At 47.0% G+C, this 14411-nt stretch overlaps 2 protein-coding genes across 2 annotated transcripts in view; both read right to left on the bottom strand.

Moving 5' to 3' along the window:
- The window catches only part of LOC100286477 (myosin IE), a gene marked incomplete at its 5' end in the record, with an annotated part of 52321 nt that extends 48618 nt beyond the window's left edge, over positions 1-3703 (bottom strand). Inside the window, 1 exon segment of the mRNA NM_001146416.1 lies at positions 3673-3703.
- The window catches only part of LOC106584371 (A disintegrin and metalloproteinase with thrombospondin motifs 10), a 63121-nt gene continuing 49206 nt past the window's right edge, over positions 497-14411 (bottom strand). Inside the window, exons 17-25 of the mRNA XM_014169600.2 lie at positions 11847-11970; positions 8535-8615; positions 6544-6707; positions 6147-6273; positions 3171-3300; positions 2637-2841; positions 2017-2193; positions 1603-1777; positions 497-1487 (exon numbers count right to left, since the gene is read on the bottom strand). Of these exons, the coding sequence (XP_014025075.1) occupies positions 1378-1487; positions 1603-1777; positions 2017-2193; positions 2637-2841; positions 3171-3300; positions 6147-6273; positions 6544-6707; positions 8535-8615; positions 11847-11970 (1293 nt within the window). The 3' untranslated portion in view covers positions 497-1377. The remainder of the gene's footprint in view (positions 1488-1602; positions 1778-2016; positions 2194-2636; positions 2842-3170; positions 3301-6146; positions 6274-6543; positions 6708-8534; positions 8616-11846; positions 11971-14411) is intronic.

Genomic DNA, 14411 nt, shown 5'->3' with positions numbered 1-14411 from the left:
CGGGGACTTGCTTCCATTCAGCCACAAGAGCATTAGTGAGGTCGGGTACTGATGTTGGGCGATTAGGCCTGACTTGCATTCAGCGTTCCAATTCATCCCAAAGGTGTTCAATGGGGTTAAGGTCAGGGCTCTGTGCAGGCCAGTCAAGTTCTTCCACACCGACCTCGACAAACCATTTATGTATGGACCTTGCTTTGTGCATGGGGTATTGTCATGCTAAAACAGGATAGGGTCTTCCCCAAACTGTTGCCACAAATTTGGAAGCACAGAATTGTCTAGAATGTCACTGTATGCTGTAGCGTTAAGATTTCCCTTCACTGGAACTAAGGGGCCTAGCCCAAACCATGAAAAACAACCCCATACCATTATTCCTCCTCCACCAAACTTTATAGTTGGCACTATGCATTGGGGCAGGTAGCGTTCTCCTGGCATCCGCCAAACCCAGATTTGTCCGTCGGACTGCGATGGTGAAGCGTGATTCATCTCTCCAGAGATGAATGGCGGATAGCTTTACACCCCTCCAGCCGACGCTTGGCATTGCGCATGGGGTTCTTAGGCTTGTGTGCAGTTGCTCGGTTATGGAAACCCATTTCAAGAAGCTCCCAACAAACAGTTATTGCGCTGACGTTGCTTCCAGAGGCAGTTTGGAACTCTATAGTGAGTGTTGCAACCGAGGACAGATGGTTTTACTCGCTATGCGCTTTAGCACTCGGTGGTCCTGTTCTGTGAGCTTGTGTGGCCTACCACTTCACGGTTGAGCCGTTGTTGCTCCTAGACATTTCCACTTCACAATAAAAACACTTACAGTTGACCGGGGTAGCTATTGCAGGGCAGAAATCTGACTAACTGACTTGTTGGAAACGTTGCATCCTATGACGGTGCCACCTTGAAATTCACTGAGCTCTTCAGTAAGGCCATTCTACTGCCAATGTTTGTCTATGGAGATTGCATGGCTGTGTGCTCGATTTTATACACTTGTCAGCAACAGTTGTGGCTGAAATAGCCGAATCCACTAATTTGAAGGGGTGTCCACATACTTTTGTATATATAGTGTACGTAAATAGAAACAGAGAGATATCCCAGCAGCTCATCTGGTCTTCACAGCAATGTCCCCAAAGCTGGTATAAGATAGCGCACTTTCAGAGTGCGGGATAAAAGTACAGTTCTCTCTCTCTTTCTCTCTCACCCTCCCACCGTCTACTTCTCTGTCCACTGATGTCAGCCAGGCTGATCTGCGGTGCGTTGTCTGGGCCGTCCCTCCCCCCTGTGGAATGTGCAGCTCAGTGGGTCTGGTCTGGGCCCGCTAGGGGTGGCTCCTGGTCTGGTCTGGGCCCTCTGGGGATGCCTCCTGGTCTGGCTCTCGGTCTGGTTCAGGGGTCAGTGTCCTTGGCAGGTCTTACAGCACATCTGTCTGAAGTAGGGGCGGCTGCAGAACTTAAACCTGAGCACCAGGGGGCAGTACGCCACTGTGTTCACATCTTTGCACTCTGGAAGGGAAAAATATATAAAATACTTGAGTTAAAATAATGAACAACTTAGATGGATATTTAGCTGGCAGGAGAATACAGTGAGAAGGTATTTAATAGAGAGTTGAACTTTGACCTTCAGGGTCACCCTCGGGGATGTCCATGGGTAGGCTACTGAGGTCACATTTGCTCTTGCACTGTTGCATGGCTGCCGGGCGCTGGAGGTCTTGGCACTCATTTGACGGCTGGCCGGTTTGTGCGAGACACTGCACAGAGCGCTTCTCCTGACCCAGACCACACTTGGCCGAGCACTGACACACAACAGAGAGAGAGAGAGCGATGTCTACAAACTAGGAGTACATTCAAATAAGCCATAGCAAAGATGGATAATACATCACTTTACAAATCTGAACAGGAACAATTAACATTGTCTAGTATTTTTTCTTCACTTCACTAGATCAAACAAGAGGACCTAGGAGGTATAGTTGAATAAGATCAGTTCAATACATAGCAGAGCCCATGTTAGTCCCAGCAAGCCCCCCAGCCTTACCTCTCCCCAGGGCCCTGTGACCCACATGGGAGGTGGGCAGCGCTGCAGGTTACAGCGCACCCTGGTGGTGGGACGCCCATGCTTGGGACACTGGGACTCTGGCAGTATGTCTCCACTCTCCCCACGTTTACACAGAAGGACACGGTGCCTGAATCCTGGACCACAACTGGGATTACACTGAGAGAGCGTGAGAGAGAGAGAGAGAGAGAGAGAGAGAGAGAGAGAGAGAGAGAGAGAGAGAGAGAGAGACAGAGAGAGACAGAGAGAGAGAGAGACAGAGAGAGACAGAGAGAGAGAGAGAGAGAGAGAGAGAGACAGAGAGAGAGAGAGACAGAGAGAGAGAGAGACAGAGAGAGAGAGAGAGACAGAGAGAGAGAGAGAGATATGCGGCAGAGGTTATTCAAGTCTGAGAGCTCCAATCTCGACAGCCTCAGAGCACACCCGAGACCAGTACATAGCCCAACCAGCAGGTGGCATTGATTACACACAGAAATGTTGCATAGGCACAGAAAGTGTTGAGGTAAGCAACTACTCACCTTTCTCTTATAATCTCTAGATTCCACTAGTTAGATTAAATACAAAATAGTAGGGTTAGTTTATGGGGGGTATTTTGGGTATACCTCTGACCAGTCCAGGGCCAGCCACTCTGGGGGGCAGGTGTAGTTGCTGCAAGGTTCAGTGAGGGGTGGTCGTGGGGGGGTACAGGCGCCGTCGTCCTGCACCTTCTCCTCTGTAGGAGAGATCTTCCTCTTACACAACACCTCTCTGGTCCTCAGGCCCCCGTTACAGCTGCGACTGCACTCAGACCAGACCCCAGACCACCAGCTGGGGGAGACAGACACACGGACAGACCTTAGTCCAGCAGGATGTCATACTCTCCCACTACCACACACGTGCATACACACATAGACACACACACACACACACACACACATACACATACACAATTAAACTGCGTGTACAGGTTAATTACGTAACCAGGTCAGAATTTTGAAAGTTCTAGCAACAGCCCTAGCAACGGAAGCTAGAAGTCATCGAATCCCATTGTAATGCAGGGTGGCGGGGGGCACTTTTTGGCAGGGGGACACTATTTGGCATGACAGGCCCATTCAGAGGAGCTTCACACAGGCAGTGGGACAGATACATTGACACACCTTGGGGAGCATGGCTCAGAGTTGCAGGCTCGCTTCTTGTCTTTGGGTTTACTCTTCTTGTCACAGAAGTGGTTGTAGACCACGGTGTGATCAGTCTGCTTCTTACACACTACCTGCTGGGTCTGACCACCTGACAGACAGAGGGAGGTTAGAACACTTTTAGAATACAGTCAGAACTACTTTGGTCGTTCATCTGATGCAGTTCACACTGTGCCCTTCACAGTCTATAACTTGTACAAGCCCTCCTCCATTCACTTGTTTTGCTGACATAAGGTCAAGTAAATTTGCTTTTAAGCAAAGTAAATGAGTTCTTATCAGGCTAGTTGCTTTGGATCATTAACCCGCGACAGAAAGAAAGCAAAGTTGGCCTCAGACCCGCACGAACCCCTGCAGTTCCACCAACCCCACAGTACCTCTGTTCATGAACATTCCATTCCCATGTTTCCCCAGGGTCAGTGTTACGTTAGGAAAACTCTCAAGCCACCATGTACCAGTGTGTGTGTGTAATGTGTATGTATGAGAGAGGGAATATGAGAAAGCCTATGAGAAAGTGAGGGGTATGCACTGTGCATGTATTAGTATTAGTATTTGTATTTATTATGGATCCCCAGCAGCAAAATTAAGGCAGTTTATACCATTTTAAAACAATACACAGATTTCAGAACACACTGTGTGCCCTCAGGCCCCTACTCCACCACTACCACATATCTACAGTACAAAATCTATGTGTACGTGTGTGTATAGTGCGTATGTTATCGTGTGTGTGTGTATGCATGTGTCTGTGCCTATGTTTGTGTTGCTTCACAGTCCCCGCTGTTCCATAAGGTGTATTTGTATCTGTTTTTTTAAATCTAATTTTACATCAGTTACTTGATGTGGAATAGAGTTCCATGTAGTTTGTGCCTGAGTGAGCCACTTGGTTTACTAGAGAGGTCAATGTACTGTCTATATAGAGTAACCAGTCCTGCACAGCAGCTAAATGGATCATTAGTCAAATAATAATAATAATAATAATAATAATAATATGCTTATATTTGTCCTGTTACACACTTGTACAAGCGTAAAGGAAATGTGTTTCTTGCTTAACCTAATTCCCCCTGAGAATCCCGCAGGGAGTGAGTCACTGCCAGGGTCACCATTGTCCAGCGCCCCTGGAGCAATTGGGGTTAACCCTTTACACTCGTACCCGCATATGGGTTATAAATGGCAGATTTCGTCACTGATAAACGCCTAAATTGAACAGCATTGGCTGTACAGTAACATGCTATACACGACATCAGAGCTCTGGCTCTCTGCTTCACAGCTCTGTATGGGTTTGACTGACAGCCGTTCTGAACTTGAGCGCCGCACACGACATGAAGTTGCCTAATCCCTCCCCCTAATTCGGCAACTTTTGCAAATGTTTTGTTGTCTGAGTCAGGGGGAAATGCTGTAAATTAAGAGGATTCTATGTATTTTGAAAGATGAGATGTTGAGGATTATAATAAATACTGCTTCGATATCATACAAGCAAGCTCATGGGATCTCATGAAGTGTTTGATTCGATTTTGTGGCAGAACACCCTCGAGTCCAAATGTGCACTTCATATTTCCATATGATAAAACTCATGTCATATAGTGTTGTTCTGAACAGAATGAGCCTATGTTTGTCTATTGTGAAGAGAATTTGCCACGGTGACAGATTTGCTGCTGAACACGCACCTGAATACACATGACTCCATTCTATGCACACCACAATTACGATCTGTTTCTCTGAATTGCCCTGTGAAAGCCTAACACTGTAAGATCATATTTTATAACTTAGCTTGTCATGTTGGCAATAGAACAAGCTTTCAAATTATGCCCACAGTAGGCCTGTGGCAGTCATAAAATTGTCAGTCGGTGAAGCAAATAACTGCCGGTCTCACGGTAATTGACCGTTAATTAACGTAAACACATTTAGCATATCTTGGCTTCCACCTATAGCCTATAATCACTGATGCAGACATTTGGAACATCTACATTTTATATGTGTGAAATTTGTTTTGATTTAGAATGGACTATTATCATGCACCTGTCTGAAAACAGGGGCAGGGGGGAAAAAAACATGTCATCTATGCACTTAAATAGCGAATGGAGGACGCTTTTCCTGTGGTTCATTTTCATGCCAGCCAGATAGGCTACTCCTGTTGTAAAGAGAAGCAATGTGCTTAATATTAGGAAAGTTGAGAAATTAAACATAGTAGGCTTAGCCTATAGAAAGCTGATGGGATCCTCCTCTTTTTAACAGAGGCCATCACTCTGTTTTCTCACGTAATTGCATAGCCTATAGAAATGTTGCACAACATTAGCTCATGGGCTCTCATGAAGTGTTTGATTAGATTTTCAATTATATTTGCATTGATGTCAGAGTGATTAGAGGGACAATAGAGTGCTGGGTACCAGGCAGTTAGCAAGTTTGGTAGGTTACTAATGACCATCAGCAGCAACAGGTTAGGAGAAGCCTAATTACCGTGACTAAACGGTCACGTGGAATTTGACTGCCATCATGACTCGTGACCGCAGGTGTGGCGGTAATACGGTCACCGTAACATCCCTATGCCCACCTAACCCAGACTGAGATTTATAAGGGCACAGCAACAGACTTGTAATTTTATTTTTCACCTGGTCAGCTCCGAGATTTGAACCAGTGACGTTTTGGTTACTGGCCAAACACTCTAACCTCGAGGCTACCTGCAGCTCAAGAATATCAAATTAATATTGGCTAAGAGATTTATCTGCATGAATATGGCTTTGTGTGTATTTCTCAACTCTCAAAATCAAATTAAATCAAAGTTTAATGGTCAAGTACACAGTTTAGCAGATGCCATAGTGGTTGCAGTGAAATGCTTATGTTACTAGCTCCTAATAATGCAGTAAAATCAGCAATCAATCAATGAGTAGGGATAAAGCCAATGTATAGTACAGTAAAGAGTATTAGAGCCAGGAGTGGTTGTACCCCCAGCGCAGAGTGCAGAGCAGCGGGACCAGGATGTGTAGTGCCAGGCATATCCACTCAAAAGGTTTCTGCTGACTGGGGGGTTGAAGCGGTAGTGGATCCCTGGGTTCTCTTCCCTCACCAGTACCTACACACACACACACACACGCACGCACGCACGCACGCACACACACACGCACACGCGCACACACACACACACACACACACACACACACACACACACACACACACACACACACACACACACACACACACACACACACACACACACACACACACACACACACACACACACACACACACACACACACACACACACACACGCCACATATGTTGTTACATAGAATGATTAGTGTAACACACAAACACATAGTAACACACACAGCTAGGCCGTTACCATGACGATGATGGTCATGTTGGTGGGCCCCAGGGCCTCCAGGGTCTCAGGTTGGTCAGTGGGCCGTTGGTAGTGGAAGGTGGTCCCTGCGATGTCAAACCTACGAGGGGTGTCGATGGTCAGCTTCCCATTGATGAAGAACTGTTCCCCTTTACTCTTCAGCACTGGAGCAGAGAAGAAACGAGAGCGTGTATAGGTCCACATGGAGAAGTGACATTTTCAATTAAAATCACGGAAGCGGGGAATGGAAGCAATTCTTCCCCATTGAAAGCAGTTCAGCCAAGCCTGATCTCAAGCAATAACGGCACACATAATTTAATAAAACAATGTTTATGGCTCCCGTCCAAATGTTGTGAATGATATATAATCATGTCATAGTCACCAGTCAACTCCATTACAATCAAAAGTTACTTCAACTTAAACCAGTGAATGCTAGCAATGGCTAGCTATTCTACCAGTCTGCCTTTATGAGTGTTAGCATGCTAATAGCACACCCTGCACACACATATTTATATATTTATGGGGTATGCACTAGGTTGATAACGATATTTCCAAATTACACTACATTACCAAAAGTATGTGGACACCTGCTAGTCGAACATATCATTCCAAAATCATGGGCATTAATATGGAGTTGGTCCCCCCTTTGCTGCTATAACAGCCTCCACTCTTCTGGGAAGGCTTTCCACTAGATGTTGCAACATTGCTGCGGGGACTTGCTTCCATTCAGCCACAAGAGCATTAGTGAGGTCGGGCACTGATGTTGAGCGATTAGGCCTGGCTCGCAGTTGGCGTTCCAATTCATTCCAAAGTGTTCAATGGGATTGAGATCAGGGCTCTGTGCAGGCCAGTCAAGTTCTTCCACACCGATCTCAACAAACCATTTCTGTATGGACCTCACTTTGTCATGCTGAAACAGGAAAAGGCCTTCCCCAAATTGTTGCTTTAAAGTTGCAAGCACAGAATTGTCTAGAATGTCATTGTATGCTGTGGAGTTAATATTTCCCTTCACTGGAACTAAGGGGCCTAGCCCGAACCATGAAAAACAGCCACAGGTCATTCTTCCTCCTCCACCAAACTTTACAGTTGGAATGCATTCGGGTAGGTAGCGTTTTCCTGGCATCCGCCAAATTCAGATTTGTCCGTCGGACTGCAAGATGGTGAAGCGTGATTCATCACTCCAGATTTCAATGGCGGCTAGCTTTACACCACTCCAGCTGATGCTTGGCATTGCGCATGGTGATCTTAGGCTTGTGTGCAGTTGCTCGGTTATGGAAACCCATTTCATGAAGCTCCCGATAAACAGTTATTGTGCAGACATTGCTTCCAGAGGCAGTTTGGAACTCTGTAGTGAGTGTTGCAACTGAGGACAGATGATTTCTACGCGCTACGCACTTCAGCACTTGGCGGTCCCATTCTGTGAGCTTGTGTGGCCTACCACTTTGTGGCTGAGCCGTTGTTGCTCCTAGACATTTCTACTTCACAATAACAGCACTTACAACTCACCTGGGCAGCTCTAGCAGGGCAGACATTTGATGAACTGATTGTTGGAAAGGTGGCATCCTATGACGGTGCCATTTTTAAAGCCACTGAGCCCTTCAGTGAGGCCATTCTACTGCCAATGTTTGTCTATGGAGATTGCATGGCAGTGTGCTTGATTTTATACACCTCTCAGCAACGGGTGTGGCTGAAATAGCCGAATCCACTAATTTGAAGGGGTGTCCACATACACTATATATACAAAAGTATGTTGCATCATACATTTCATACAATATTCCCAGCTAATGAGAAAACAGTCATGGTATTTAATCTAAGAGACTGAACAATTTGTGCAGGTAGGTATTAGTCAATTATAATAACAGCATTGATGATGTGACGATGCACTTACATTTTAATTCCAGTTTTGAGAGTCTGAATGCACACTAGAGAATACAACATGAGTCATAACAGTATAACACATTGCGTGACACAGAAGAGACATGAACTCTCACCTAGGAAGTTGAGGGAGACGTTGAGCTCCTGGATATGAATGAACACTGATCCTTTGGGGATTCTGACCACCTCTTCATAACCTAGGATGGGATCACACACACACACACCCACACACACACACAAAGAAAGAAGAGAAAGGCAAGAGGTGGAGGTTTTATTCACTGACATACTGGAGGGAGAATGATGTATAAGTAGTGTTTTACTCTGTGGGACTTCAATGGAATAAGCAGAGCCTTTCGGATTCCAACCAAATTCCTGGGCAACGTTCAGCTCCTCTGCTAGAGTACAGTAACCATGTTTGAAGCCAGGCTGTGCTGTCCAGCCAGCCACCACAGCTCTGTAAATAACTTCAGCCTTGCATAAAAAAACAGAATAAATAATTTAATAATCCATTCCAATGGTGCGACCGCTGAGGAAAGGAGAGGCTTGGCTTTTGACCCCTCTCTGGAGTAGCAGTCGGTGCTGTGAGTAATTTCAGTAACCCAGCTCTGTACTTGCGGTTCCTGGCGGCCGGAGAGGGAGAGGTTTTTCTGTTAACAATCAGGGGCCTGTGCGGTAAACAGAGAGCCAAAGAGCAATAAACCCCCAGCCCTTAACCCCTGAGTAACCCTCCACCACTGCCAGAGTTACAGACTGCACAGACTGCGAGAGAGAGATAGAGAGAGAGAGAGATATGGGGGGTTTGAGAGATGAAGAGCGGGTAGACTAGACAGATGAAGAGAGGAGAAAGAGAAAACCTAGAAAGATAGATGAGAGAGAGCAGCTGACAGAGAGATGGAGGAGGTGATAACTCAGGTGAGAATGCAGACGCCAGATGGGAGTAGTAAGATTGCAGAGGCACAGGAGAATATGGCACCATCATCACTCTTAGGTGTAAATCACTAGATAGAACAACCTGCCCAGAACACCAGCCCAGAACAACCTCCCCAGAACACCAGCCCAGAACACCTGCCCAGAACACCAGCCCAGAACAACCTCCCCAGAACACCAGCCCAGAACACCTGCCCAGAACACCAGCCCAGAACAACCTCCCCAGAACACCAGCCCAGAACACCTGCCCAGAACACCAGCCCAGAACAACCTCCCCAGAACACCTGCCCAGAACACCAGCCCAGAACAACCTCTCCGGAACACCAGCCCAGAACACCAGCCCAGAACACCTGCCCAGAACACCAGCCCAGAACAACCTCCCCAGAACACCAGCCCAGAACAACCTCCCCAGAACACCAGCCCAGAACAACCTCCCCAGAACACCAGCCCAGAACAACCTCCCCAGAACACCAGCCCAGAACAACCTCCCCAGAACACCTGCCCAGAACACCATCCCAGAACAACCTCCCCAGAACACCAGCCCAGAACACCTGCCCAGAACACCTGCCCAGAACACCAGCCCAGAACACCAGCCCAGAACACCAGCTCTACTGCTTGGTTAGTGCCTGACAACTAACCCTATTTAAAACCTCATGGGAGTGAGGATTGGTCTGAGCCTCAGAGACATAAAAAAACCTGTAGACATGACTGAGCGCTCTGTGGCTCGTAAATCAGCCCAGACCCAGAATAGACCTGTCAGGCGGTTGGGCAGGCTGTAGGCCCAGGCTGAGATGGCCATTGTGGTCCCAGCCACTGAGCCGCGGCCACCTCAGGAGGGTGTGTCCACTCTGAGGGTGCCAGAGGGGGGAGGTAGATGGGTGGAGGGAGGCGAGCTGCTGCTGTCGTGGAGGGAGAGGACCTAGAATAGACCTGTCTGGCTCCACAGTCGCAGGGCTACCACAACCCACACTGGCTGAACTTCACCTAAAACTGTCTGCCACGTGCCCACCTGCCCCCCCCCCCCGAACTGGTGCAGGAAAAACCCACTCACCCCTCCCTCCCCCAGCCTTCCCCCCCAACGGAAAAGAGAGTTCATGGTCTCTTTATTATAAGAGCATATTTAGCTCCTGAGTGGCGCAGCGGTCTAAGGCTCTGCATCTCAGTGCAAGAGGCGTCACTACAGACCCTGGTTCGATCCCGGGCTGTATCACAACTGTCTGTGATCGGGAGTCCCATAGGGTGGTGCACAATTGGCTCAGCGTCGTCCGGGTTAAGGTAGGGTTGGCCGGGGTAGGCCGTCATTGTAAAATAAGGTTTATGCAGTATCATGTATGACCCACGGCTCTATAATTGGACAGAGGACCACAAGCCTTCCAACCGTCACTATGATGGAACTGAGACCTCGGGAGAGTCTCCTGATCAGAACTGAGCAGCTATAGGCTGAGCCTGCCTCAAACCCTCGACAACTGCTTGGTTTTCTAAGAGACTCTGATGGTTAATTCTGTGTCATCTGTGGGCCTGGCTGGGCTGTATCAGTTTTCCCCTGACATGCTTCCACAGAATTCATCACGAACCATTAATCACAGCCAAAGTGTTTAGACTGGAATAGGTACCGGAATAAAAGGTAATTCTGCACCTACAGGAGGGAGGGAGGGAGGGGTTTGGCAGGGCAAGGCACGTGTACTGTAGATATTCACCGGTAACTCTTTATAATTAACTGTTAGATTAAGTAGCTCATGCAACTAGAGAGCTCGCATGTGAACAGATAATTATACATTACCTTCAGAATGTCTGAGGACTCCTAACTCACATTGCAAGGCAGTAGTCCAACACATATTTAGCTTGTGTCAGAATCCAAATGCACAAATGCATGCACGCGTTGTTAGAGTTTCCATAAAACAATTAGGTTGCATAATCTCTCTTGTGGATGCCTCAGACGTAACTACATCTCCTTCTCAGAACGTTGCTGGAGCTCCTTGGTCCAAAACACAGGCCCTTTCTTCTTTGACGTTTTATTTGTGTTTTTCATTTCTATTCCCCGGTCTAATTGAGGTACAGTATGTGCTATTGGCCTGTTCTAGAAGTGGTGTTGGAAGGAGTGGAGAGTGCAAGGAGAGAGAAACGCAGCAATCAGGGTCTTTTAAAAAGAGAGACGTGTCCTGCTACCAAGGCTTAGAACAGAACAGTCCCCTCAGTGTCTGTCTGTCCATGCCTGCCCTGCCTGAGAGAGGGGCCCACCACCACCACCCCCCAGCCCTGGGCTCTCTGAACCCCCCACTCCTCAGCCCATAACACCCTTACTCAGAGAGTTATTGATACCTCCTGCCGCTGCACTACCACTACTGTAACTTTGCCCACATACTGTACTGTATGCTGGGGTTTATCGTGTAACTCTTACTGTAGAGACCACCATAGTGCAGTAAGCTTCAAAGAACAGGATTAAGATTTCTTCCTAGCAGTATTGTGGTGAAGGGACTCCCGCTCTGTGTATCACACCGTACCTCCTTCAGGCAGGGAGTCATTGAAGAGGCCCTCGATGGCCTCACAGCTGCTCCCGTCACCCCCGCAAATCCGGCAGCGGTCCTCGCGCACGTCCGAGCTCAGGATCCGGTCACAGCCCACGTGCTGCAGGGAGACAGACAGGGGACACAGGTCAGAGGGAGCAGGCAGAAGGAAAACAGAGGGATACAGACACAGCCACTAGTCTCTATTGAAAGAATAGCACACGGCACATAGTACTTTCAGCAGCAGAAGTGAGGCTGATTGCAATGTTTCCCAGGTGCCTAACTAAAACACTGACACCACAGGATGCCAGGAAATGTTCCTAAAACCCAACCTGTACTACCAACAGTCGGTTCAAGCCAACATAAACACAAATGTAGGTCTAAATTGACTCCTGCGCTGTACAGTAACTCTAACATGTGAATGGATGGATAGAGCAACCCTGGGGCACTTCAAACCCTTTTGACCCAGGCAGGTCTTAGTTCCATTAACTACCAATGTGGAAGCCATTTCCCCTTAGTAACGGGAGGACAGACACTTGTTCCAGGCCGGGCCCCAGCCCTTCAGACTGCTAGACTCTGGGACACGTCCCCTGGTGAGCCTGGGGCAGGCCAGGCAGCCTGCTTCAGCCTGCCCATGTTAGGAACATGTGTTCTTTGAGCGACCACTAAACGCCATGTGTTTCCAAGACCACATCTCTCTCTCGCTGTTCCCTCTCTGTCTCTCTTGCCTCAAATCAAACTCTCTGGATCCTGCAAACAATTCTTACATTTGTATCCTCACTGTTTTCGTCTTTTTATATTCACTATAAATATAAGAGGAAGATGGGGGGGAAAGAAATGGGGAGATATATAATAAACTGTGAGAAATAATGAAAGAGAGTATGATACATCATAACTTTACCCCTATTTACATGTACAAATGACCTCGACTAACCTGTACCCCCACACATTGACTCGGTACAGGTACCCGCTGTATATAGCCTTTTTATTGTTATTTTATTGTGTTACTTTTTATTTTATTTTGTACTTTAGTTTATTAAGTAAATATTTTGTTAACTCTTATTTCTTGAACTGCATTGTTGGTTAAGGGCTTGTAAGTAAGCATTTCACGGTAAGGTCTACACTTGTTGTATTTGGCACATGTGACAAATAACATTTGATTTGATTTGATAGGGAAAGAAACAGAGAGAGTAAGAAACAGAGCCAGAGAGAGAGATGAGAAGTGAGAATGCCAGAATAGGAGAGACCCAGAGAGAAACAGAGAGAGTAAGAAACACACACACACAGAGAGAGAGAGAGAGAGATGAGAAGTGAGAATGCCAGAATAGGAGAGACCCAGAGAGAAACAGAGAGAGTAAGAAACACACACACACAGAGAGAGAGAGAGAGATGAGAAGTGAGAATGCCAGAATAGGAGAGACCCAGAGAGAAACAGAGAGAGTAAGAAACACACACACACAGAGAGAGAGAGAGAGAGATGAGAAGTGAGAATGCCAGAATAGGAGAGACCCAGAGAGAAACAGAGAGAGTAAGAAACACACACACACAGAGAGAGAGAGAGAGATGAGAAGTGAGAATGCCAGAATAGGAGAGACCCAGAGAGAAACAGAGAGAGTAAGAAACACACACACACAGAGAGAGAGAGAGAGATGAGAAGTGAGAATGCCAGAATAGGAGAGACCCAGAGAGAAACAGAGAGAGTAAGAAACACACACACACAGAGAGAGAGAGAGAGAGATGAGAAGTGAGAATGCCAGAATAGGAGAGACCCAGAGAGAAACAGAGAGAGTAAGAAACACACACACACAGAGAGAGAGAGAGAGAGATGAGAAGTGAGAATGCCAGAATAGGAGAGACCCAGAGAGAAACAGAGAGAGTAAGAAACACACACACACAGAGAGAGAGAGAGAGAGAGATGAGAAGTGAGAATGCCAGAATAGGAGAGACCCAGAGAGAAACAGAGAGAGTAAGAAACACACACACACAGAGAGAGAGAGAGAGAGATGAGAAGTGAGAATGCCAGAATAGGAGAGACCCAGAGAGAAACAGAGAGAGTAAGAAACACACACACACAGAGAGAGAGAGAGAGATGAGAAGTGAGAATGCCAGAATAGGAGAGACCCAGAGAGAAACAGAGAGAGTAAGAAACACACACACACAGAGAGAGAGAGAGAGAGAGATGAGAAGTGAGAATGCCAGAATAGGAGAGACCCAGAGAGAATAAGAAACACACACACACAGAGAGAGAGAGAGATGAGAAGTGAGAATGCCAGAATAGGAGAGACCCAGAGAGAATAAGAAACACACACACACAGAGAGAGAGAGAGAGATGAGAAGTGAGAATGCCAGAATAGGAGAGACCCAGAGAGAAAGTAAGAAACACACACACACAGAGAGAGAGAGAGAGAGATGAGAAGTGAGAATGCCAGAATAGGAGAGACCCAGAGAGAAACAGAGAGAGTAAGAAACACACACACACAGAGAGAGAGAGAGAGATGAGAAGTGAGAATGACAGAATATGAGAGACCCAGAGAGAAACAGAGAGAGTAAGAAACACACACA

This window comes from Salmo salar, chromosome ssa23, assembly GCF_905237065.1.
Source record: "Salmo salar chromosome ssa23, Ssal_v3.1, whole genome shotgun sequence".
Classification (NCBI taxonomy): domain Eukaryota; kingdom Metazoa; phylum Chordata; class Actinopteri; order Salmoniformes; family Salmonidae; genus Salmo; species Salmo salar.
The sequence above is the reverse complement of the archived record's forward strand: the minus strand, read 5'-3'. Positions and strand labels throughout refer to the sequence as shown.